This window comes from Colossoma macropomum, unplaced genomic scaffold, assembly GCF_904425465.1.
Source record: "Colossoma macropomum unplaced genomic scaffold, Colossoma_macropomum, whole genome shotgun sequence".
NCBI classification, from domain to species: Eukaryota; Metazoa; Chordata; class Actinopteri; order Characiformes; family Serrasalmidae; genus Colossoma; species Colossoma macropomum.
Window position 1 is genome coordinate 28,238,212 of NW_023494791.1, and position 25,225 is coordinate 28,263,436.

The 25,225-nt window shown below is 41.0% G+C and overlaps 1 protein-coding gene across 1 annotated transcript in view; it reads right to left on the reverse strand.

Annotated features, from left to right (window-relative positions):
• wu:fc34e06 (serine-rich adhesin for platelets) overlaps positions 1-22,266 on the reverse strand; it is a 30,297-nt gene extending 8,031 nt beyond the window's left edge. The window contains exons 1-30 of the mRNA XM_036575281.1: positions 22,179-22,266; positions 21,531-21,644; positions 16,356-16,398; positions 16,084-16,238; positions 15,854-15,975; positions 13,728-13,789; positions 6,422-6,522; positions 6,250-6,322; positions 6,003-6,157; positions 5,768-5,889; positions 5,242-5,303; positions 5,036-5,136; positions 4,862-4,934; positions 4,613-4,767; positions 4,376-4,497; positions 3,850-3,911; positions 3,644-3,744; positions 3,470-3,542; positions 3,221-3,375; positions 2,984-3,105; positions 2,404-2,465; positions 2,199-2,299; positions 2,025-2,097; positions 1,777-1,931; positions 1,540-1,661; positions 953-1,014; positions 746-846; positions 572-644; positions 324-478; positions 87-208 (exon numbers count right to left, since the gene is read on the reverse strand). Coding sequence (XP_036431174.1) covers positions 87-208; positions 324-478; positions 572-644; positions 746-846; positions 953-1,014; positions 1,540-1,661; positions 1,777-1,931; positions 2,025-2,097; positions 2,199-2,299; positions 2,404-2,465; positions 2,984-3,105; positions 3,221-3,375; positions 3,470-3,542; positions 3,644-3,744; positions 3,850-3,911; positions 4,376-4,497; positions 4,613-4,767; positions 4,862-4,934; positions 5,036-5,136; positions 5,242-5,303; positions 5,768-5,889; positions 6,003-6,157; positions 6,250-6,322; positions 6,422-6,522; positions 13,728-13,789; positions 15,854-15,975; positions 16,084-16,238; positions 16,356-16,398; positions 21,531-21,644; positions 22,179-22,266 — 3,087 coding nt within the window. The remainder of the gene's footprint in view (positions 1-86; positions 209-323; positions 479-571; positions 645-745; positions 847-952; positions 1,015-1,539; positions 1,662-1,776; positions 1,932-2,024; positions 2,098-2,198; positions 2,300-2,403; positions 2,466-2,983; positions 3,106-3,220; positions 3,376-3,469; positions 3,543-3,643; positions 3,745-3,849; positions 3,912-4,375; positions 4,498-4,612; positions 4,768-4,861; positions 4,935-5,035; positions 5,137-5,241; positions 5,304-5,767; positions 5,890-6,002; positions 6,158-6,249; positions 6,323-6,421; positions 6,523-13,727; positions 13,790-15,853; positions 15,976-16,083; positions 16,239-16,355; positions 16,399-21,530; positions 21,645-22,178) is intronic.
• Positions 22,267-25,225: the final 2,959 nt, after the last annotated feature.

Here is a 25,225-nt window from a genome sequence, read left to right on the forward strand (position 1 = left end):
GATAACAATAAATAGTAGAGTGCAGGGGTCTCTTTGCAGGGGCTCTATGATTCACTGCTATAGGACAAGGGGAAATGTAGACTCACTGCTTTATTGATGGAATTCTGCACTTGGACGTAGGTGTTGTTTCTGAGGTCAGCGCTCTCTGGCATGCTGATATTACTAAGGCTGAATGTGAACAGGAGCGCATAGGAGGTGTCTGTTTTTTCTGTGGAATAAATCAAATGTTTTTATGTTTGCTCATGAAACACCACATTTAAATATATTAGAACAATGATGTAGACATCTTTAAAACTAAAATTCAATTAGAAAGGAAATCATACTCTCATATGTGATGTTCAACACTTTGGTAGAATCACTGAGGTTTGTGAGTCGAGAGCTGAGCAGAGTTCTGGCGGCATGGAGGACCAAACTCTCACTGGGAACCGGAGAGGAAGAGTTGAACACCAGCTTGCTGTTCACCACTGCTGAACCAGATCTGAAGGAACAAAACATTATGTTGGTCATTTGTGAAGGAAGATCTTGCACACTTTAATATCTGTTCATTAAACAATTGAAGAAAAAAACATACATTTTGGAGGAAATTGTGGGAGAGGTCAACATCAGATTGGTTGTAGTTGCTGGAGAAACTGTTGTAGACACAGCTAAGACATAAGAAGAGGTGGTGATAAGTTAAGTTCATGGCACTTGGTATGAATGAAGATATCAAGACCAGACATTGAAACGATACTGTTCTTTAACTTACCACTTTGCATTTTTAGTTCACTGAGGAAACTGACTGGTTGTTTTGTATCTCCCTCTTGGAAGCTGTACTCCATGCTGCCTTCAACCTGGTTTGCTGAAGTTCTATCAATGGAATTAAAAAAAGAAAGTTGATATTTAAATTATTCATTACATTATAAGAATTACACACAAAGGAATTTGGAATGGCAATGAATGTCTGTCAGCTTACGTGAAAACTGAGCTCTTGGGTTCAAATGGCTCTGCATTACGGTCATTCAGGAGTGTGTTTAGCTGAAGAGAGAAACAAAGATTTTCTTTCATAAATAGAAATAATATCACGGCTCATTGTGTCCATATGTTGTCAAAAATTTTCAAATGCTAGACAAACTAGTCTTCAATAGGCTAATCAAAACTGAAAGAGAGCTTAACAAATTGTAAAAGGATACACAAGTCAATAGCTATACAGACACCAACTTGTAATATAAAATATAATTTCATGATTAGTTCCAAAATGTCCCAGCTGAATACATGCTATGTTGCGTTTTGTAAAGAAGTCAAAGAAGTTAAAGAGATAGAATAATACAAGTAATTTGAGCTGAAGGAATATAATATGACTTTTAAGCACTAATTCAATGGTCCAGTCACCTGTCAACCCTGCTGTTAGAAACCTAAATCGACATGAAAGGATTGAGAGTAAGCTGATGATTTGAATCTAGACAGAAAGTGTTGAGATAACAATAAATAGTAGAGTGCAGGGGTCTCTTTGCAGGGGCTCTATGATTCACTGCTATAGGACAAGGGGAAATGTAGACTCACTGCTTTATTGATGGAATTCTGCACTTGGACGTAGGTGTTGTTCCTGAGGTCAGCGCTCTCTGGCATGCTGATATTACTAAGGCTGAATGTGAACAGGAGCGCATAGGAGATGTCTGTTTTTTCTGTGGAATAAATCAAATGTTTTTATGTTTGCTCATGAAACACCACATTTAAATATATTAGAACAATGATGTAGACATCTTTAAAACTAAAATTCAATTAGAAAGGAAATCATACTCTCATATGTGATGTTCAACACTTTGGTAGAATCACTGAGGTTTGTGAGTCGAGAGCTGAGCAGAGTTCTGGCGGCATGGAGGACCAAACTCTCACTGGGAACCGGAGAGGAAGAGTTGAACACCAGCTTGCTGTTCACCACTGCTGAACCAGACCTGAAGGAACAAAACATTATGTTGGTCATTTGTGAAGGAAGATCTTGCACACTTTAATATCTGTTCATTAAACAATTGAAGAAAAAAACATACATTTTGGAGGAAATTGTGGGAGAGGTCAACATCAGATTGGTTGTAGTTGCTGGAGAAACTGTTGTAGACACAGCTAAGACATAAGAAGAGGTGGTGGTAGGTTAAGTTCATGGCACTTGGGATGAATGAAGATATCAAGACCAGACATTGAAACGATACTGTTCTTTAACTTACCACTTTGCATTTTTAGTTCATTGAGGAAACTGACTGGTTGTTTTGTATCTCCCTCTTGGAAGCTGTACTCCATGCTGCCTTCAACCTGGTTTGCTGAAGTTCTATCAATGGAATTAAAAAAAGAAAGTTGATATTTAAATTATTCATTACATTATAACAATTACACAAAGAAATGTGGAATGACAATGAATGTCTGTCAGCTTACGTGAAGACAGAGCTCTTGGGTTCAAATGGCTCTGCATTACGGTCATTCAGAAGTGTGTTTAGCTGAAGAGAGAAACAAAGATTTTCTTTCATAAATAGAAATAATATCACGGCTCTTTGTGTCCATATTTATTCAAACATTTTGAAGTGCTAGACAACCTAGTCTTCAGTAGGCTAATCAAAACTGAAAGAGGCTTAACAAATGTAAAAGGATACACAGTCAATAGCTATACAGACACCAACTTGTAATACTAATTTCATGATTAGTTCAAAATGTCCCAGCTGAATACATGCTATGTTGCGTTTCTGAAATGAAGTCACAGAGTTTGAAAGAGATAGAATAATACAATTAATTGGAGCTGAAGGAATAAGTATGACATTTTAAGCACTAATTCAATGGTCCAGTCACCTGTCGACCCTGCTGTTAGAAACCTGAATCGACATGACACGGACTGAGAGTAAGCTGATGATTTGAATCTAGACAGAAAGTGTTGAGATAACAATAAATAGTAGAGTGCAGGGGTCTCTTTGCAGGGGCTCTATGATTCACTGCTGTAGGACAAGGGGAAATGTAGACTCACTGCTTTATTGATGGAATTCTGCACTTGGACGTAGGTGTTGTTCCTGAGGTCAGCGCTCTCTGGCATGCTGATATTACTAAGGCTGAATGTGAACAGGAGCGCATAGGAGATGTCTGTTTTTTCTGTGGAATAAATCAAATGTTTTTATGTTTGCTCATGAAACACCACATTTAAATATATTAGAACAATGATGTAGACATCTTTAAAACTAAAATTCAATTAGAAAGGAAATCATACTCTCATATGTGATGTTCAACACTTTGGTAGAATCACTGAGGTTTGTGAGTCGAGAGCTGAGCAGAGTTCTGGCGGCATGGAGGACCAAACTCTCACTGGGAACCGGAGAGGAAGAGTTGAACACCAGCTTGCTGTTCACCACTGCTGAACCAGACCTGAAGGAACAAAACATTATGTTGGTCATTTGTGAAGGAAGATCTTGCACACTTTAATATCTGTTCATTAAACAAATTAAGAAAAAAAACTTACATTTTGGAGGAAATTGTGGGAGAGGTCAACAGCAGATTGGTTGAAGTTGCTGGAGAAACTGTTGTAGACACAGCTAAGACATAAGAAGAGGTGGTGGTAAGTTAAGTTCATGGCACTTGGTATGAATGAAGATATCAAGACCAGACATTGAAACGATACTGTTCTTTAACTTACCACTTTGCATTTTTAGTTCATTGAGGAAACTGACTGGTTGTTTTGTATCTCCCTCTTGGAAGCTGTACTCCATGCTGCCTTCAACCTGGTTTGCTGAAGTTCTATCAATGGAATTAAAAAAAGAAAGTTGATATTTAAATTATTCATTACATTATAACAATTACACAAAGCAAATGTGGAATGACAATGAATGTCTGTCAGCTTACGTGAAGACAGAGCTCTTGGGTTCAAATGGCTCTGCATTACGGTCATTCAGAAGTGTGTTTAGCTGAAGAGAGAAACAAAGATTTTCTTTCATAAATAGAAATAATATCACGGCTCTTTGTGTCCATATTTATTCAAACATTTTGAAGTGCTAGACAACCTAGTCTTCAGTAGGCTAATCAAAACTGAAAGAGGCCTAAACAGTTGATAAAATGATACCCAGAACAAAATGTCCCAGCTGAATACATGCTATGTTGAATTCTGAAATGAAGTCACATGAGTTTGACAGATCGAATAATAAAATTAATTCGGACTGAAGGAATAAGTGTCATGAGCATTAACTTAGGATGCTACTTTGCTGTGACCCTGCTGTAAGAAACTTGAATCAACATCCACGGACTAACAGTGAGCTAATTACTGGAATCTAGACAGAAAGTGTTGAGATAACACTAAATAGTAGAGTGCAGGGGTCTCTTTGCAGGGGCTCTATGATTCACTGCTGTAGGACAAGGGGAAATGTAGACTCACTGCTTTATTGATGGAATTCTGCACTTGGACGTAGGTGTTGTTCCTGAGGTCAGCGCTCTCTGGCATGCTGATATTACTAAGGCTGAATGTGAACAGGAGCGCATAGGAGGTGTCTGTTTTTTCTGTGGAATAAATCAAATGTTTTTATGTTTGCTCATGAAACACCACATTTAAATATATTAGAACAGTGATGTAGACATCTTTAAAACTAAAATTCAATTAGAAAGGAAATCATACTCTCATATGTGATGTTCAACACTTTGGTAGAATCACTGAGGTTTGTGAGTCGAGAGCTGAGCAGAGTTCTGGCGGCATGGAGGACCAAACTCTCACTGGGAACCGGAGAGGAAGAGTTGAACACCAGCTTGCTGTTCACCACTGCTGAACCAGACCTGAAGGAACAAAACATTATGTTGGTCATTTGTGAAGGAAGATCTTGCACACTTTAATATCTGTTCATTAAACAAATTAAGAAAAAAAACTTACATTTTGGAGGAAATTGTGGGAGAGGTCAACAGCAGATTGGTTGAAGTTGCTGGAGAAACTGTTGTAGACACAGCTAAGACATAAGAAGAGGTGGTGGTAAGTTAAGTTCATGGCACTTGGTATGAATGAAGATATCAAGACCAGACATTGAAACGATACTGTTCTTTAACTTACCACTTTGCATTTTTAGTTCATTGAGGAAACTGACTGGTTGTTTTGTATCTCCCTCTTGGAAGCTGTACTCCATGCTGCCTTCAACCTGGTTTGCTGAAGTTCTATCAATGGAATTAAAAAAAGAAAGTTGATATTTAAATTATTCATTACATTATAACAATTACACAAAGCAAATTTGGAATGACAATGAATGTCTGTCAGCTTACGTGAAGACAGAGCTCCTGGGTTCAAATGGCTCTGCATTACGGTCATTCAGAAGTGTGTTTAGCTGAAGAGAGAAACAAAGATTTTCTTTCATAAATAGGAATAATATCATGGATCTTTGTGTCCATATTTATTCAAACATTTTGAAGTGCTAGACAACCTAGTCTTCAGTAGGCTAATCAAAACTGAAAGAATCCTAAACAGTTGATAAAATGATACCCAGAACAAAATTTCACAGCTGAATACATGCTATGTTGAATTCTGAAATGAAGTCACATGAGTTTGACAGATCAAATAATAAAATTAATTCAGACTGAAGGAATGAGTGTCATGAGCATTAACTTAGGATGCTACTTTGCTGTGACCCTGCTGTAAGAAACTTGAATCAACATCCACGGACTAACAGTGAGCTAATTACTGGAATCTAGACAGAAAGTGTTGAGAAAACACTAAATAGTAGAGTGCAGGGGTCTCTTTGCAGGGGCTCTATGATTCACTGCTGTAGGACAACGGGAAATGTAGACTCACTGCTTTGTTTATGCTGTTCTTCACTTGGATATAAGTTTTGTTCCTGAGGTCAGCGCTCTCCGGCATGCTGATATCACTAAGGCTGAATGTGAACAGGAGCGCATAGGAGGTGTCTGTTTTTTCTGTGGAATAAATCAAATATATTTTAATTTGGTGGCTGGACCTACAAATTTAAAATGAGTAGCATCATATGAAGAATTCTACAACTTTGATAAATTTAGGGTGGAAAACATACTCTCATATGTAATGTTCAACACTTTAGTAGAATCATTGAGGTTTGTGAGTCGAGAGCTGAGCAAAGTTCTGGTAGCACTAATGATGAAACTCTCACTGGGGACCAGGGAGGAAGAGTTGAACACCAGCCTGCTGTACACCACTGCTAAACCAGATCTGAAGGAATAAAACATCATGTTAGTCATTTTTAATGAAGATCGTACACACTTTTTTATATGGTTAATGTACAAATCATCAATGATGCATACATTTTGGAGGAAGTTGTGGGAGAGGTCAGCAGCAGGCTGGTTGTAGTTGTTGGAGAAATTGTTGTAGATGCAGCTAAGAGATAGGAAGTAATGGCGGTAAGTAAAACTGATAGCAAGTGGTATAAAAAAATTACGAGACCACTCATTGACAGAATAATGTTCCTTAACGTACCCCTTGGTATTTTAAGTTCACTGAGGAAACTGTGTGGTTGTTTTGTATCTTCGTCTTGGAAGCTGTACTCCATGCTACCTTCAATCCGCTTTCCTGAAGTTCTATCAGTGGCATTAAGAAAGTAAGTCAGTATTTATATCAGTCATTGCATTATAACAATTAGAGAAAGATCATCTGGGATTAAAATAAACACTGCTGGGGCAGTAATCAGCAATACTTGGAATGGAACGCAGTTTGATTAGCTGTTTCACTCTTCTCACAATAAATAAACATTTCATTTTTGTTCAATTAATTGTCTAGATAAAGATTTTTCGAACTTCAGCAATGATTACATCTAAAAAAAAAAAGCAAAAATGCACCTTTTTACAATGAAGGAAACGGCTCAGCAGATAGTTGTAGTGGAATGGTTATACACCACTGGAGGGAGCTCTAGGGCTTAGATAAAGGACTGTCATATTCAATGTAAGGAAAGTAAATTCCCTATGGACCAGATTTTCTCCCTGAAGCCACTGGGTAGCTTTGGTTTGATGAACTGCATTGCTGCAGTGGTTGAAATGTTTTGGGCAATATGGAATGGCTTTAGGTCTACCAGGGAGAGATTCCGAATACCTAGTCAGCTTGCTCCAAGTTACAACTGGACACAGATCTGACTCTGGCAAAAACGATAATGCAGGGGAAAGTGAAGAAGTCAAGAAACAACAGCATCTGATCAGACATGAAACAGCAAAAATAAAAGAAACTAATGGATACAGTTGTAGCACAGAAGATGTCTAATCAGAAAATGATCTCGCACAAACCACAGGGGTCAACACAGAAAACACACAGGTGAAATGCTCCAAAAGATTTATGAAAACTCCTCAACACACGTGGAGTCCAGCCAGAGAGGTTGACTGCAGAAAATGCAGAAAAAAGGACACTTTTTGTCTGCAGGTAAGTGCAACGAGTTGAAGCATTAGTTCACAATGACAGAATTTATGAAGAGTTCACTTCTATGACCTTTAAACTGTTCAGACTTAAAATGCAGACAATATTTGCAAATGAAAAATACTACTTAATGGAGAACTGGTTTCCTTTAAGTTACACACAGAAGCGGCTATCACTGCATTCCCAAAATCCATGTGTAACAACTTTAATGATTGGTGGAGAAAGGATGCTGGGGGCAGTTGTGAAGACGGAGAGCTTTTTATTATTTATACACAACGCAAAAAACACTCAGCTTTTCAGCCTACAAATAAATTAAGACAAGACGCTTGCTGGGACTTTTCAGTCCTTTTTTCTTTCTTGTTCAGTTCAGCTCAGCTCAGTTTAGTTTAGTTTAGCTCGGCTCGGCTCTCACGCCTTCACTGGTCTCCTTCTCTCTCTGGGCTCTGCCACCTACTAAGGGAAGAGATGACTATAAGTAGGCTGGCAGAAACAAGGCACAGGTGAACATCATCAGCTACTTAGCCCACTGGTTCAGCCGGACCGGCTTCTCTGTCTTGCATTCAACGCTCGGCCACACCCCCTTCTCCACATACCCCCACCGCCTAATGCAGGCCGGGCAGCTGTCTGGCCGACACCCCACCCCACTTGCTCCCTTTTTAGTGAGATCAGTCAGCGGGCTGGTGACGTCCGAATAATTAGGTATAAACCTACGATAATAGCCATCCAGCCCCAGGAACCGTCTGACCTCCTTTTTGTCTTGGGTCTCAGGCAGATCGCAATTGCCGCCATCTTATCAATTTGGGGACGCACCTGTCCATGACCCAAGTGGAAGCCCAGATACTGTACCTCCACCCGTCCAATCGCACACTTCTTTGGGTTGGCCGTAAGCCCCGTCCGTCTCAGCGATCTCAGAACCGCCCTCAAATGTTGCACGTGCCACTGCTAATCATTGCTGTATATGATAATGTCATCTAAATAGGCAGCAGCATAAGCACAGTGGGGGCAGAGAATTCTATCCATGAGTCGCTGAAACGTGGCCAGTGCTCCAAATAACCCGAAAGGGAGGGTGACGAATTGGTGTAACCCAAATGGCATGGGGAAAGCCGTTTTTTTCTCGGGATACTGGAGTCAAGGGGATCTGCCAGTAGCCCTTGCTCAAATCCAGTGTCAAGTAAAATCGAGCAGCACCTAACCGATCGAGCAGTTCATCAACACGTGGCACTGGATAGGCATCGAATTTAGACATCACAGAAACAAACAGTCCTGTCAGGCTTGGGGACAAGCACCACAGGGCTGCTCCAATCACTGTGGGACTCTTTGATTACTCCCATATCGAGCATAGCCTTAATTTCATCCTGAACCACCTTTTTTTGTGCTCAGGCAAGTGATAAGGCTGGCTGCGTACAACCACGCCAGGAGGAGTTTCAATGTGGTGCTCTATGAGGTCAGTAAGGCCAGGCAGAGGTGAAAACATGTCAGAAAACTCCATTTGTAACTTTGCCACCTCTGCTTTTTGGGACAGGGAGAGCTGGTCCCCACAGGGGACTGGAGTGTGATTAAGTTTGGTTGGGACCTCTGGCCCAACTCGGCTCTCTCAGGAACCACCGTCGCCAGAGAAACAAGGACCACCTCCCTGCAGGGTTTAAGGAGATGGAAGGAGTTTAAGGAAGTGCCCCGCCTCTGTCTGTCCATCTGACCTCATAGTCAACTTCTCCCACTCGCCGTATGATCTCAAAGGGTCCTTGCCAGTTGGCGAGCAATTTGGAGCTCGTTGTGGGGAGTAAAATGAGCACTTTGTCTCCTGGTGAAAACCTATGCAGGCGAGTGCCCTGTTGTAGGTGCGGCTCTGATGTTCTTGAGCCTGGAGTAAATTCTCCTGACTTAAGTGCCCCAGTGCTTGGAGTTTTGCTCTCAGGTCAAGAACGTACTGGATTCCATTTTTGCTGTTTGAAGGTCCCTCCTTCCGAGTACTCTTTAATGATGTCTAGAACGCCCCTGGGTCTCCTCCCATACAATAATTCAAAAGGAGAAAACCCCAAGGAGGCTTGTGGGATCTCTTGCACTGCAAACAACAGGGGTTCTAGACACTTGTCCTAATTTTTAGCGTCCTCGTGAACGAACTTCCGAGTCATATTTTTAAGGGTTTGGTTAAAGCGTTCGACCAGTCCATCCGTTTGGGGGTGGTAAACACTGGTACAAATCGATTTAATGCCCAACAATTTGTATAGTTTGCGTAAAGTGCGTGACATGAACGTTGAGCCCTGATTAGTCAGGATCTCTTTCGGGATCCCGACTCAGGAGATCACTTTGAAGAGTGCCTCTGCAAAGGTATGTGCTGAAATGTTGCGAAGAGGCATCACTTCTGGATATCGCGTTGCATAATCTACTAAGACCAATATAAAGCGATACCCACGTGTGCTTCGATCCAATGGTCTGACAAGGTCCATGCCAATTCTTTCGAAGAGGACCTCAATTAATGAAAGGGGGTGCAAAGGCGCTTTTGGAATGGCCGGAGGGTTTACGAGCTGCCCGGCCAGTAGAAGCGGACCTTTAGACGATTAAGTGTCTTCTCTTGTCCCAGATGCCCTGCCACGGGATTATTATGAGCCGCATGGAATAACATTTCCCTACGGCTTTTCGGTATTAAAAGCTGGGTTGAAATGAATCGATATTTGAGTGTCCCACATCACTCTGTATAATCTATTTTTAATGAGTGAAAAATGCGGATTTGACAAGGGCCACCCCGGCTCGAGCAACTGACCATCAATAACTTTTACTTGGTCAAAAGCGTGCTTCAGCAAATTGTCACGTGACTGCTCCAGAGGGAAATCCCCAAGGTGAGCCAGGAGGGTAACCCCCGGAGGCGCAGCCACACTGTCAGGTTCGGCCCCACCCCCAGAGGAACCATCTCCTGCCCCCCCCCTCGGTCAGGAGCTCTCACAGACGGATGCGGAAGCCTGCCTGCCTGCCTCAAGCGCGGCACATGCCCCCTTCCTTATAGTACTACGGGACCCATCCTCTACCAAAGCCTTCACTAACACCCCAAACTGCAGCCAATTTGTCCCCAAAATCAGAAGACGGGTAAGGCGAGGACTAACCGCTGCCTTCATGCTATGCTTTTTTCTCCGAAACTCGATTGTAATGGGTAGGACAGGATAATTGTGTACATCTCCGTGGACACACCGCACCTCCACCCGATATGCCCTCTCCAATGCCGCATCTTGAATCAAGCATTGGTGAATCGTGGTTTGATTATAGCCAGAATCCACCAAGGCTTGATATACTCATTGGTATGCAGTACGCTCCAGCTCAATCAGGGGAGGTGGGTGGCAACGTGGGAACCCGGACCAATGTTCCGACCTCCATGTGGTAGCACTGGTCCTGGAAATGTCCGGGCTCCCCACATCGCCAACACATCTGCCCAAGCTTCACCCCAGCTCTTGTGGGCTCAGCTGTTGCCCCCTGTGCAGAGAGAGGAGGTAGACCATGAGTAGCTGCAGGGAGGGGGGTACGGGAGGTAGAAAGGGGGGGTTGCGGGGAGGACAAGAGTGGGGAAAGGGTTTGGGGGCTAGAGTTCCCTTCTTTCTGGGGGCGGGAATAGGGAGAGACAGAGAAGGAGAGAGAGGTATTGGCTGGCTGGGGGTTCCTGCCCCTGAATACGCCGCCATGTGCGCCTCTGCCAGCTTTGTGGCCTCGTCCAGCGATTCCGGTTGGTGGCACTGGACCCAAGCTGCCATCTCCTCGGGTAAGCGGGCGATGAACTGCCCCAACACCACCAGGTCGAGCACCTTCTCAGAATTGCATTCTTCAGACAAGACCCACCTCCTGCAGGAATCGCAGAGCTGTTGAGCCAGCACAAAGGGCCGGTCAAACTCTCGGAGTGTCAGCGTGCAGAACTGCTGACGGTGTTGTTCCAGAGTTCGACCAACCCTCTGAAGGATGGCCATTTTTAAGCTCGTCGTACTCCAGCTGCGATTGAGCGGGGAGCTGTTGGGCGGCAAGCTGGGCTTCCCCCGTGAGCAGGGGTAACAGTCAGATGGCCCAGTCCATTTTCGGCCACCCCTGGTCTTCTGCCGCTCTCTCGAAGAGCTCCACGAACGCTTCGGGGTCGTCTTGTGGAGTTATCTTCGAGATGGAGATGGTAGCTGGAGCTGGAGTACTGGTGGCTGACAACAAACTCTGGAGAAGCTTCCTGTCCGCCTCTTGGCCCTGAGCCAGGGCCTCGAAGTGGGCCTGGTTTTCCCGCTGGACGTCCAGGAGAGCTTGATGCTGTGTCTGCTGCAGGAGGGAGAGTGCTTTAACTATCTCTCCAAGCGGTGAGGACTCCATGGCGACGTTCGTCCAGTCCTCCCGGGTTTCGGCACCACTGTAACAACTTTAATGATGGGTGGAGGAAGGACGCCGGGGGCAGGTGTGAAGACGGAGAGCTTTTTATTATTTATACACAGTGCAAAAACCACTCAGCTTTTCAGCCCACAGATAAATTAAGACAAAACACTTGCTGGGACTTTTCAGTCCTTTTTTTTTCTTGTTCAGTTCAGCTCAGCTCAGTTTAGTTTAGTTTAGTTTAGTTTAGCTCAGCTCGGCTCGGCTCGGCTCGGCTCTCACGCCTTCGCTGGTCTTGTAAATGTTTGTGTGTTCGAGCCTTCTGTGAGTAGGATCTTAGTTAACATAAATGGTTTCCACACAATAACATGCTAGCAAACATAAACGACCATGCTACCAGTGTTAGCGGGACTGCTACCCATGTTGAGGCTATTCGAGCCTCTCAATGATGAAGAGTAAGCGTCATCTAAAACTTGACTTAAGAAAATGGACTTCTTCAAGAATGCAAGGTTCAGTGTGTTAGTGGCTTCTGTATTGAAAGTGCAAACTATGATAGCATCAAACAGACTATGAGACATGCACTACAAGACACACAGAACCTACAGACAGTGTCACAGGGTGACACAAAATTTAAAGCCAGTGCATGTCATCTTCACCTTTGAAAAGAGACCTTTTTTCATCCAGGCATAAATCTGAAAATCTGTTTTGCATTTTTCTTGGCAAGGCAAATGGATAGGCGAAAAGCTCATGGAGCATCCATATTAATATGCAAAAATATCAATCAAACATTTATGCACCAAGAGTGATGCTAATGGTCAATATCTGATAGTGACTCTTTCCATTGTGGCAAAACATGACCACTCCTGCTCAAACTTATAAATGTCTCAGGCTGTATATCTGGGTACACAGTTAACTGGCAAAAAGTATGTTTATGCCATTATGTCGCAGCTTTTGGAAGAAAATCTTGTATGTCCATTTTTTATGTTTTTCAGTTTTTGACATAATTTGAAAATGAGAATTACATTGTATGTGGATTCCATGATGAATGAACCAAAAGAAATGGCCCAAAATGACTTGGGAAAAAGTCTGGTTCCACTGACTTACATTAAAAGTAATGTAGGTTTTTTTCCTTCTCCTGTAAAGTTACCATTTTGGAGGTACAAGGTTTTCTTCCGACAACAGCGATATGTTAGTGTAGATTTGATTTTCCTGAGCTCCAACTTTGGGATTACATCATCAAGAGATTATGAGAGGCTAAACTATAAAGCTATGCTAGATAAACTTAAAAGAAATATGCAGTCCTGGAGGGTGCATCCCCTGTCATTGATGGGCTGGGTCACTCACCAGATTAGGAAAGCATTTAAAATTTCTGACACTAGTGCTTTGGTCCCTATTGCTTTTAATCATGCCTTTCATCCATCACAAACAGACAAGGTTTTTTTGAAATGGAAAAGCAAAGGGATTGTAACTGTAGGGGACCTTTACATTGATAATTTCCCCTCAGCTCACCTCGCCCCACCCAGCTCAAGCTGCAATTTGGATTACACCCGTCTCATTTCTTTCATTTTTTACAGATACAGAGTTATGTTAAACCCAATTTTATCAACTTTGAGACATTTCAACCCCCAAAAGACCTTTATTTTTATATGGCCTCAGAGTCAGATAGATGTCTAGGTTTACAAATCAGTTTCAAAGCTCCTGTACCCCTTCAATCTAAAAATTTAATGAGTCATGGGACAAGGGCCCTGAAATAGAGACCTCTGAGGGCACCTGCTCTTCTGAGATCCCTAAGAGAACCAGGCTCGTGAAATTCATAGTAGGTTAACAAGTGTACAATTCATAATCAAAATGTATGCTGCTTATGATTTTCTTTCTTTCTAATTTGTTTATTTTCTTACTGACATAGTTATGGGAAGGGTATAAATGCGTGGGTAGAATGAAAGACAAATGGTTTGCCTTGTGTTCTGGAAAGTATTCAAATACCAAAAAATATGTGTTTATATATATATATATATATATATATATATATATATACAAAATGCCATCGTCAGCTTACATGAAGACAGATCTCTTAGGTTCAAATGGTTCTGCATCAGGGTCATTCAGAAGCATGTTTAGCTGGTGAGAGAAACAAAGACATTTGGTGAGATATAAAGTGATACATCATTGCGCATCTAAAAACAATAAAAAACAGTTTTCAATATGCGAATCAAACTGAGGTCCAAACAAATTATAAATGGATACACAAAATAATAGGTACACAGACACCACCTTGCAATATTAAATGCAATTTTAAATTAGGTTTTATGCTTTATTCCAATTTATCACAGCTGAATCTATGCCATGTTGAAGTTTGAAAAGTCACATTGGTTCAAGAGATACAATAACAAAACAAATTCTGATTGAAGGAATATGTCATTTAAAGCAGTAATTAACTGGGGGGCAATGATACAAACACATATTGCTGATTCTGGATCATGATATGTTGCAAGTGCACATTTAGAAAAGAATGCTAAAATAACTTTTGCATTTATTTATTTATCTATTTTTTGCCAATTCCATTTTTTTTCCAAAAAGACATTGATGCTTGTTGAAGGGATAACTGGCACAAATCATTTTCTTAGAAGACATAAAATGAACAAAAAAGAATACTCTGGCCTTTATCTGACAAACAACAACATATACAACATTTAAGTCCCTTTTCCAGAGTGTGCACGCATCCCATGAGCCTCCTGGCAAGGCCATGCTGATGCCCCATGAGCATTTAGAGGCCAGCACCAGGGGTTGCATCATAACATCCTTTAAAGGTTGACCATTCCCGGCAACCTACCAGGACCGCATTCCCTGAAAGTGTCATTAAGTAACCACTGTGGTAACTGTAGAGAAAGAGTGTTCAAAATGATCGTCTCAACTAGTTGTTCAGTGACATTTTTGGGAAATGCACCCAATGCTAAAGTTAGGTTCTTGTTTGAATTCTCCTCAGGTGCCAGAATGTAATTGCTGCACCATTTAAAGTGGATTGGAAAGTTCAGGTTAGAAGTTGGAGAATAAGAAGGTTTGTTCAAGCTGAGTTAACCACACCAGTTTTTTCCAGTTCTGAGAGCTGTGCAGCAATGTTTTATGTTGTTTAAAATTTTACGTTAAAAAAAGACTAACATGGATTGTGTTAAGCAGAACTATAAAATCTATTCCCGTGAACATGCATTATATAGCATGAAATCTAACCAGGAATGCCGGAAGTTGAGAGTGCTGAAATTTTAAGCAGTGTATACGATGCAAAACAATTAGCCTTTTTCCATTTGATTTTTTTTGCGTAATTACATCTAACAGAACATGTCATAATAATGTGCTATAATGAGGCAAGAGATGACAATATATAAATATAAATGACACATTAATCCGCTGATGCACATCACTCTGCTCTCTCATTCTGGATGAACTTTATGTAAATGAGCTCAGTGGCAACCAATCAGATTGTTGATATGCAGCGCAGTAAGTGATTGTATCACTCCCACAGTCAAACACTGAGATTTAACACTCAAAGGCGCATTGAGTGGGAGAAATAATGGTGGATAAAAAACTTGATTATTACATTAGATGGTTCTTTTTAAGTTTTAAAAACTAGGCTGCTTTGGAGCTCAGAACTGGCTTACATTTTTGCTCTTTGAACTTCAGCCTGCATGTGTTTTAGCAACACACACAAATCTGCAATGCAGGGCTATTGCAGATTTTTTAAATCTAAAAATAAAAACTCTGCTTGAAAACAGTCACACATTGCTCTATACTACACTCAAATTATTCTAAAGTTTAGACCGTTTATTTGATGTAAATATTTTTAGCAGTTGCAATACTGTAATGAGGGAGTGCTGCAGCCCCCTCAGCACCCTCACTTCCTGCATCCCTGAATCTAACCCTAATCGATACACAGTATGTACCATCTCATGCCCCCCGTATAGACAAAAAAACAATTTTAACATGCGTGTCCTGACACCCCTTGATATGCTAATCTCATCTGAACCTGCTGTAAGAGACCTGAATCAACATGAAGTGTTTGACAGTGAGCTGATGATAAGAAACTATTGTGTAAGAGTTTGGAAAACACTAATCTGTACTGTTTGGAGGTCTTGCTTCAGGGGCTCTAAATTATACTGCTATAGGAGAAGGAGGGGAATGTAAACTCACCACTTTGTTGATGGAGGTCTGCACTTCTATGTAGGTGTTGTTCCTGAGGTCAGTGCTCCCTGGCAAGCTGATATTACTGAGACTGATTGTGAAAATGACCGCATAGGAAGTGTTTAAATCTTCTGTGGAAAAAAAATGAAAAATGTAATGATTTAACTTTGATAAAATGTTTTGTGTAGGACTGCTTAAGACAGTTGTTATGGTATATTTTATTTAGAAAGAAAACATACTTTGAAAGGTAAACGTCAGCACTTTAACAAGATCACTCAGGTTTGAGAGTCGAGAGTTGATCAGAGTTCTAATAGTGCTGAGGACCAAACTTTCACTGGGGATGGGAGTGGAAGGGCTGAACACCAGCCTGCTCTGGACCATAGCAGAACCAGACCTATAAAACAAATTTATAGAAGATTATGCATTGTTGTCCTTTCTTTATATTGGTCATTTTAAACTTGGTTTTCAATTTTTTTTTGAAGATTCAATTTTTTTTAAAGATTTTACCTACATTTGTATGGTATTTGCAGATGGAGATGTTTCATGCATCCCTGCTGCAAACACAAAGAAAACAAATGTTAAATTATATTGACTTCTTGTTTGACCAACATCAGTTACATTACTAATGACTGTTGGAATTGAGTAGTCCAAGCTTTTAAAATGAATGTACATCTATGTTTACAGTATCATTCATATAAGTAATTGTTGAGACAGATAATGATTTTAAGATTGTTGTAAAATTATTACATGAAATATAGGAGCCCATTGTTGTTCTGGTAATAGCTTAAGTAGTTTACATTGCTGTTGGGTTTGTGGAGTTAACATTTTTGTCCACTGTAACCAGGGAGGTAAGTGCATTTGGTGAAAGCATTGGCAATGAGGAGACATTTATTGAGGACTGTACAGAAGGTTTTGTGATTTGTAGTGACAGATGTTTCATTTGTTTTAGCTCTTGCAACTGTAAAATCTGTTTGTTTAAAAAATGATGATAAATCTTCCGTGTTAGTGCCTAAACCAGGAGTCAGCACAGGCACATATACAATGTGTGTGGAAGTGGACGATTAAACTGACAATGCCTCAGTACTAATGGTTAAACTAGGAGATGTTGTAGAAGCAGTGGTGGTCAATGAATAAGTTGTTGTAGCCATCACTGTGGTAGTTTTAGGCAAAGGTACTGTTGTTGAAGTTTCAGCTGAGAAAAAACTGCAGAGCTGTAAATCCTATCTGAGAAGTAGATACCGTGGAAAGTGTGTTTGACGCAGCCAATAATGTTTCTGGAGTAGGTATTGGCAAAATTTTGTCATGGTGCTAAGTGTGGACTGGGATGACATTTTTGTTATAGTGCTAAATGTGGATTAGGTGGAATTGTCTGGTGCTACAATTTCATTTGTCAACACAATTGTTCCAAATTTTCCTCATGTAAAAAGTGACAAAAGTGTTGTCAAAGATAAATCTGACAATGTCTCAGCATTAATGCTTGAACTGGGAGTTGTCATAGAAGGAGTGGTGGTAAATTAAGGAGTCTGTGTAGTCACATCTTTTATAGAATCAGGTGTTGTTAATATTGTTAACCTTTCAGATGTGGACAACTGCTGATTTGTCAGTTTTACCTCTGTGGGAGAAATTATTAACAATGTGCTTGGAGTGAATATTTTTTAATTAGAGTAGGGGCTGAGGAACCTCTGTCACTGTGCTAAGTGTGGATTTGATAGAGATTTCTGATACTATGTTTTAATAATCAAAGTATCAATTATTGTGATGGTTTCTATTGAAAGCCTGTGCTGTGTGGCATAAAATTGATGCCTCAGCACTAATGGTTGAACTAGGAGTTGTTATCAAAGCAGTGTGGTAAATGATGGAGTAAGTGCTGTGGATGTTTCATGAACAGTAAGTGTTTTTGAAATTTCTGATGTGAAAATTGCTGTGAAGATGATGTGGGAGATGTTGTGGAAAGTGTGTTTGAAATGTATGACAACACTTCTGTTGTGGTGCTAAATGTGGGCATCATTAATGTTTCTAATTCTACATTTGTTTTCAATTTTTCAGTTGTGGTGCTCAGTGTGGACTGGGTAGAGCTTTTTAATTCTAGAATTTTATTTGTCAACATATGAACCGTGTTAACTATACCTGTTGTGAAATCTTGTGTTTGTGAATTTGAAACTGACAAAGGCTTAGCACTATTGGCTGAAGTAGGAGTTGTTGCAGAAGCAGTGGTGGGCAATGAAGGAGTCAGTATAGTCACTGCTGTTATAGTTTTAGGCATAGTTACTGTCATTGAAATTGCAGATGTGTGAAATTTTTGAGTTTCTGTTGTTGTGCTCAGTGTAGATTGCGTAGAGCTGTCTGATCGTATAATTTTATCCGTCAACGTTTGAACTGTGGTAACTGTGGTTTTGAAACTGACAAACTCTGCCCACTGTACATAGTTATAGGGTTGGGAAATGAAGGAGTTGATGTAGTTACTGCTGTGGTAGTTTCAGGCATAGATGATGTTAACATTTCTGGTGTTGAATGCTGAGATGTGGAAAATTGCTGAGTTTTTGATGATACCTCTGTAGGCGACACTGTAGAAATTGTGCTTGAACTCAGTGATGTGGTAGCTGGAATTGCTGTTGACAACATATTTGTTGTGCTACCCGGTGTAGATAGGGGAGAGATGTCTGATTCTACAATTTTACTTGTCAACATTTGAAATGTGGTAACTCTTCCTGTTGTCAAATCTTCAGTCTGAGGGGTGGAAACTGACAAAATCTCACAAGTATTGGTTGAAGTCTAAGTTTTTTCCGAAGCAGTGGTGGGCGATGAATGAGTTGATGTAGTCTTTGCTGTGATAGTTTGAGGCATAGATGCTGTTGTTGAAGGTTGAGATGTGGAAAATTGAATTTCAACCAGAGAAGCAGTGAAAAGTGTGCTTACAGGTAATGATGTGGTAGCCGGAGTAGGCTTAGACAACATTTCTATTGTAGTGCTCAGTGTGGATTGGGTAGAGCTGTCTGATTCTACAATTTTATTTGTCAACATTTGAACTGGGGTAACTGTTTCTGTTGTCAAATCCTCTGTTTGAGAATTTGAAATGGATAAACAATGCCCACTGTATGTAGATGTAGGAGTTTTTGCAGATAGAGCGTTGGGAAATGGAACAAGTTGATGTATTTATTGCTGTGGTAATTTCAGGCGTAAATGATGTTGTTGACATTTCATGTGTTGAAAGCTGCTAAGATGTTGATCCTTCTTCTGTCAGAAAATCACCGGAAACTGTACTTGGATTTAATGATGTGGTAGCTGAAGTTGGTGTTGACAATACTTCTGTCATTGTACTCAGTGTAGATTGGGTAGAGCTTTCTGATTGTACAATTTTATTTGTCAAGAATTGATCTGTTGTCACTGTTACTGTTGGGAAATCCTTTGTTAGGGAAGTTAAAACTGACCAAGACTCAGCACTATTGGCTGAAGTAGGAGCTGTTGCAGAAGCAGAGGTGGGCAATGAAGGAGTCAATGTAATCACTGCAGTTGATGTTTCAGGCACAGTTCTTGTTGTTTTAGTTGCAGATGTGTAAAACTGCTGAGATATTGATCCTATGTCTTTAGGACTTATTGTGGAAAGTGTGCTTTGATTAAAAATGGTTGTTTCTGGAAATAGTGTTGATGACACTTCTTTCAAAGTGCTATGAGTGGATTGGGGGGGCTTTCTGAGCCTACCATTTTAGTTGTCAAAATATGAACTGTGTTAACTGTTTGGAATGCTGGAACTGGTAAAGTTTCACCTGTGTTGGGTGAAGTAGGGGTTGTTGCAGAAGCGATGAAATAGTTGGTGTACTCAATGCTGTGGAGATTTCAGGTTTAAATGCTATTGTTGAAGTTTCAGATGTGGAAAATTGCTGAGTTTTTGATAATACCTCTATGGAAGACACTGAAGAAATTGTGTTTGAACTCAGTGATGTGGTAGCTGGAATTGGCTTTGACACAGACTCACCACTGTTAGCTGAAGCAGAAGTTGTTGCAGAACCAGTGATGGGCAAGGAAGGAGTCAGAGTAGTTACTGTTGTGGTACTTTCAGGCATAGTTACTGGTTTTGAAGCTGCAGATGTGTCAAACCACTGTGTTGTTGGTCCTTTGTCTGTAGGAGTTACTGTGGAAGGTGTGCTTGAAGTAACTGTTGTTAATGCTGGACTAAGTGTTGATGACGCCTCTATCGTGGTGCTTACTTTGGATTGGGTAGAGCTTTGTGATTCTATTATTTGTTTTGTTAACACATCAGCAGTAGTAACTCTTCTTGTGGTTAATTTTTGTGTTTGGGAGGTTGATACGGAAAAAGTTTCAGCAATATTAGCTGAAGAAGTAGTTGTTGCAGAAGCAAAAGAGGGAAAAGAAGGAGTCAATGTAGCCACTTCTGTAACAGTTTCAGGTGTATTCACTGTGGTTGAACTTATAAAAGTGGAAAACTGCTGAGTTGCTGTTGCTACATCTATGGGAGACAATGGGTAAATTGTGCTCAAGCTCAATGATATCATGACTGGAGTTAGTGTTAGCAACATTTCTGTCATGGTACCCGGTGTAGTTTGGCTGGAGCTGTGTGATTCTACGATTTTGTTCGTCAAAATCTGAACTGTGGTAAATTTATCTGTTTTCAAACCTTCTGTCTGAGATATTGAAAGTAACAGACTCTGGCCAGCATTGGTAGAAGTTGGAGGAGTTATTGCAAAGGCAGTGGCAGGCAGTGAATGAGCTACAGAGGTAGACATTACTGTGGTTATTTCAGGTGTATATAATGTTGTTGAAGACTTAGATATGGAAAGTTGCTGAGTTGTTGATCCCTCCTCTGTCAGAGGAGGGATCAACAACTCAGTTGAAAGTGCACTTGGAGTTGAAGATGTGGTATCTGGAATAGGAATTGACAACAATTCTGTCATGGTGCTAAGTGAAGGTTGAGTGGAGCTGACTGATTCTACAACTTTAGTTGTCAAAGTATTAATTTGAATATCTGTTCCTGTTGTGAAATCTTGGGTTCCGGAAGTTGACACTGACACAAACTCACCACTGTTGGCTGAAGAAGAAGCTGTTCCAGAAGCAGTAGTGGGCAATGAAGACATCAGTGTAGTCTCTGCTCTGGTACTTTCAGGCGTAGTTGATACTATGTCTGTGAGATGTATTGTGGAAAGTTCACTTAGAGTAACTATTGTCATTTTTGGATTTTGTGTAGACGACACCTCTAGGGGGTTGGTGAGAGGTGTTTGGGTAGAGCTTTCTGATTTTACACTTGTTTGTGTTGACATATCAACAGTAGTATCTGTTCCTATTGTCAGGTCTTGTGTTTGAAATGTTGAAACTGACAAAGTGTCGCCACTACTGGTTGAAGTAGGAGTTGTTGCAGATGGAGTGTAGGGCAATGCATTAATTGATGCAGTTACTGCTGTGGTAGTTTCAGGCATAGATGATGTTGAAATTTCAGATGTGGAAGACTGCTGACTTGTTGATCCCTCCTCTGTCAGAAATGCAGTGGAACCTGTGCTTGGAATTGATGATGTGGTATCTGGCATAGGAGTGGACAACACTTCTGTGAAGGTGCTGAGTGTGGATTGAGTGGAGCTTTCTGATGAAATACTATTAGTTGTCAATGTAGTAAGTTGAATAACTGTTTCTGTCGTGAAACCTTGTGTTCTGGAATTTGACAATGACACAGACTCACCACTGTTGGCTGAAGAAGAAGCTGTTCCAGAAGCAGTAGTGGGCAATGAAGACATCAGTGTAGTCTCTGCTGTGGTACTTTCAGGCATAGATGATCCTACGTCTGTGGGATGTACTGTGGAAAGTTGAATTAGACTAAGTATTGTTGTTTTTGGATTTTGTGTAGACAACACCTCTAGGATTGTTGTGAGAGGTGTTTGGGTAGAGCTTTCTGATTCTACACTTGTTTTTGTTGACATATCAACAGTAGTATCTGTTCCTATTGTCAGGTCTTGTGTTTGAAATGTTGAAACTGACAAAGTGTCACCACTACTGGTTGAAGTAGGAGTTGTTGCAGATGGAGTGTCAGGCAATGCATGAATTGATGTAGTTACTGCGGTGGTAATTTCAGGGATAGATGATATTGAAATTTCAAGTGTGGAAAACTGCTGAGTAGTTGGTCCCTCCTCTGTTGGAGATGCATGTGAAAGCGTGCTTGGAGTTGATGTGGTATCTGGAGTAGGAGTTGACAACACTTTGGTCAAGGTGCTGAGTGTGGATTGAGTGGAGCTGTCTGATGCTATACTATTAGTTGTCAGTGTAGCAAACTGCATAATTGGTCCTGTTGCGAAATCTTGTGTTCCGGAAGTTGACACTGATAAAGACTCACCACTGTTGGCTGAAGAAGAAGCTGTTCCAGAAGCAGTAGTGGGCAATGAAGACATCAGTGCAGTCTCTACTGTTGTACTTTCAGGCATAGTTGATCCTATGTCTGTGGGATGTATTGTGGAAAGTTCAATTAGACTAAGTATTGTTGTTTTTGGATTTTGTGTAGACAACACCTCTAGGATTGTTGTGAGAGGTGTTTGGGTAGAGCTTTCTGATTCTACACTTGTTTTTGTTGACATATCAACAGTAGTATCTGTTCCTATTGTCAGGTCTTGTGTTTGAAATGTTGAAACTGACAAAGTGTCGCCACTACTGGTTGAAGTAGGAGTTGTTGCAGATGGAGTGTAGGGCAATGCATTAATTGATGCAGTTACTGCTGTGGTAGTTTCAGGCATAGATGATGTTGAAATTTCAGATGTGGAAGACTGCTGACTTGTTGATCCCTCCTCTGTCAGAAATGCAGTGGAACCTGTGCTTGGAATTGATGATGTGGTATCTGGCATAGGATTGGACAACACTTCTGTCAAGGTGCTGAGTGTGGATTGAGTGGAGCTTTCTGATGAAATACTATTAGTTGTCAATGTAGTAAGTTGAATAACTGTTTCTGTCGTGAAACCTTGTGTTCTGGAATTTGACAATGACACAGACTCACCACTGTTGGCTGAAGAAGAAGCTGTTCCAGAAGCAGTAGTGGGCAATGAAGACATCAGTGCAGTCTCTACTGTTGTACTTTCAGGCGGAGTTGATACTATGTCTGTGGGATGTATTGTGGAAAGTTCAATTAGACTAAGTATTGTCGTTTTTGGATTTTGTGTAGATGACACCTCTAGGATGGTTGTGAGAGGCGCTTGGGTAGAGGTTTCTGATTCTACACTTGTTTTTGTTGACATATCAAAAGTAGTATCTGTTCCTATTGTCAGGTCTTGTGCGTGCGATGTTGAAAATGACGAAGTGCCACCACTACTGGTTGAAGTAGAAGTTATTGCAGATGGAGTGTCGGGCAATGAATGAATTGATGTAGTTACTGCTGTGGTATTTTCAGGGAAAGATGTTGTCGAAATTTCAGGTGTGGACAGCTGCTGAGTAGTTGATCCCTCCTCTGTCGGAGATGCATGTGAAAGCTTGCTTGGAGTCAATGTGGTATCTGGAGTAGGAGTTGACAACACTTCTGTCAAGGTGCTGAGTGTGGATTGGGTGGAGCTGTCTGATGATATACTATTAGTTGTCAATGTAGCAAAGTTGCATAACTGGTCCTGTTGTGACACCTTGTGTTCTGGAATTTGACAATGACACAGACTCACCACTGTTGGCTGAAGAAGAAGCTGTTCCAGAAGCAGTAGTGGGCAATGAAGACATCAGTGCAGTCTCTGCTCTGGTACTTTCAGGCATAATTGATACTAGGTCTGTGGGATGTATTGTGGAAAGTTCATGTGGACTAAGTATTGTTGTTTTTGGATTTTGTGTAGACGACACCTCTATGGTGGTTGTGAGAGGTGTTTGGGTAGAGCTTTCTGATTTTACACTTGTTTTTGTTGACATATCAAAAGGAGTATCTTTTCCTATTGTCAGGTCTTGTGTGTCCGATGTTGAAAATGACAAAGTGCCGCCACTAGTGGTTGAAGTAGGAGTCATTGCAGATGGAGTGTCGGGCAATGAATGAATTGATGTAGTTACTGCTGTGGTAATTTCAGGGATAGATGATATTGAAATTTCAGGTGTGGAAAGCTGCTGAGTATTTGATCCCTCCTCTGTTGGAGATGCATGTGAAAGCGTGCTTGGAGTCGATGTGGTATCTGGAGTAGGAGTTGACAACACTTCTGTCAAGGTGCTGAGTGTGGATTGGGTGGAGCTTTCTGATGAAATACTATTAGTTGTCAATGTAGTAAGTTGAATAACTGTTTCTGTCGTGAAACCTTGTGTTCTGGAATTTGACAATGACACAGACTCACCACTGTTGGCTGAAGAAGAAGCTGTTCCAGAAGCAGTAGTGGGCAATGAAGACATCAGTGCAGTCTCTGCTCTGGTACTTTCAGGCATAATTGATACTAGGTCTGTGGGATGTATTGTGGAAAGTTCATGTGGACTAAGTATTGTTGTTTTTGGATTTTGTGTAGACGACACCTCTAGGGTGTTTGTGAGAGGTGTTTGGGTAGAGCTTTCTGATTCTACACTTGTTTTTGTTGACATATCAAAAGTAGTATCTGTTCCTATTGTCAGGTCTTGTGTTTGCGATGTTGAAACTGACAAAGTGCTGCCACTAGTGGTTGAAGTAGGAGTCGTTGCAGATGGAGTGTCGGGCAATGAATGAATTGATGTAGTTACTGCTGTGGTAATTTCAGGGATAGATGATATTGAAATTTCAGGTGTGGAAAGCTGCTGAGTTCTTGATCCCTCCTCTGTTGGAGATGCATGTGAAAGCGTGCTTGGAGTCGATGTGGTATCTGGAGTAGGAGTTGACAACACTTCTGTCAAGGTGCTGAGTGTGGATTGGGTGGAGCTTTCTGATGAAATACTATTAGTTGTCAATGTAGTAAGTTGAATAACTGTTTCTGTCGTGAAACCTTGTGTTCTGGAATTTGACAATGACACAGACTCACCACTGTTGGCTGAAGAAGAAGCTGTTCCAGAAGCAGTAGTGGGCAATGAAGACATCAGTGCAGTCTCTGCTCTGGTACTTTCAGGCATAATTGATACTAGGTCTGTGGGATGTATTGTGGAAAGTTCATGTGGACTAAGTATTGTTGTTTTTGGATTTTGTGTAGACGACACCTCTATGGTGGTTGTGAGAGGTGTTTGGGTAGAGCTTTCTGATTTTACACTTGTTTTTGTTGACATATCAAAAGGAGTATCTTTTCCTATTGTCAGGTCTTGTGTGTCCGATGTTGAAAATGACAAAGTGCCGCCACTAGTGGTTGAAGTAGGAGTCATTGCAGATGGAGTGTCGGGCAATGAATGAATTGATGTAGTTACTGCTGTGGTAATTTCAGGGATAGATGATATTGAAATTTCAGGTGTGGAAAGCTGCTGAGTATTTGATCCCTCCTCTGT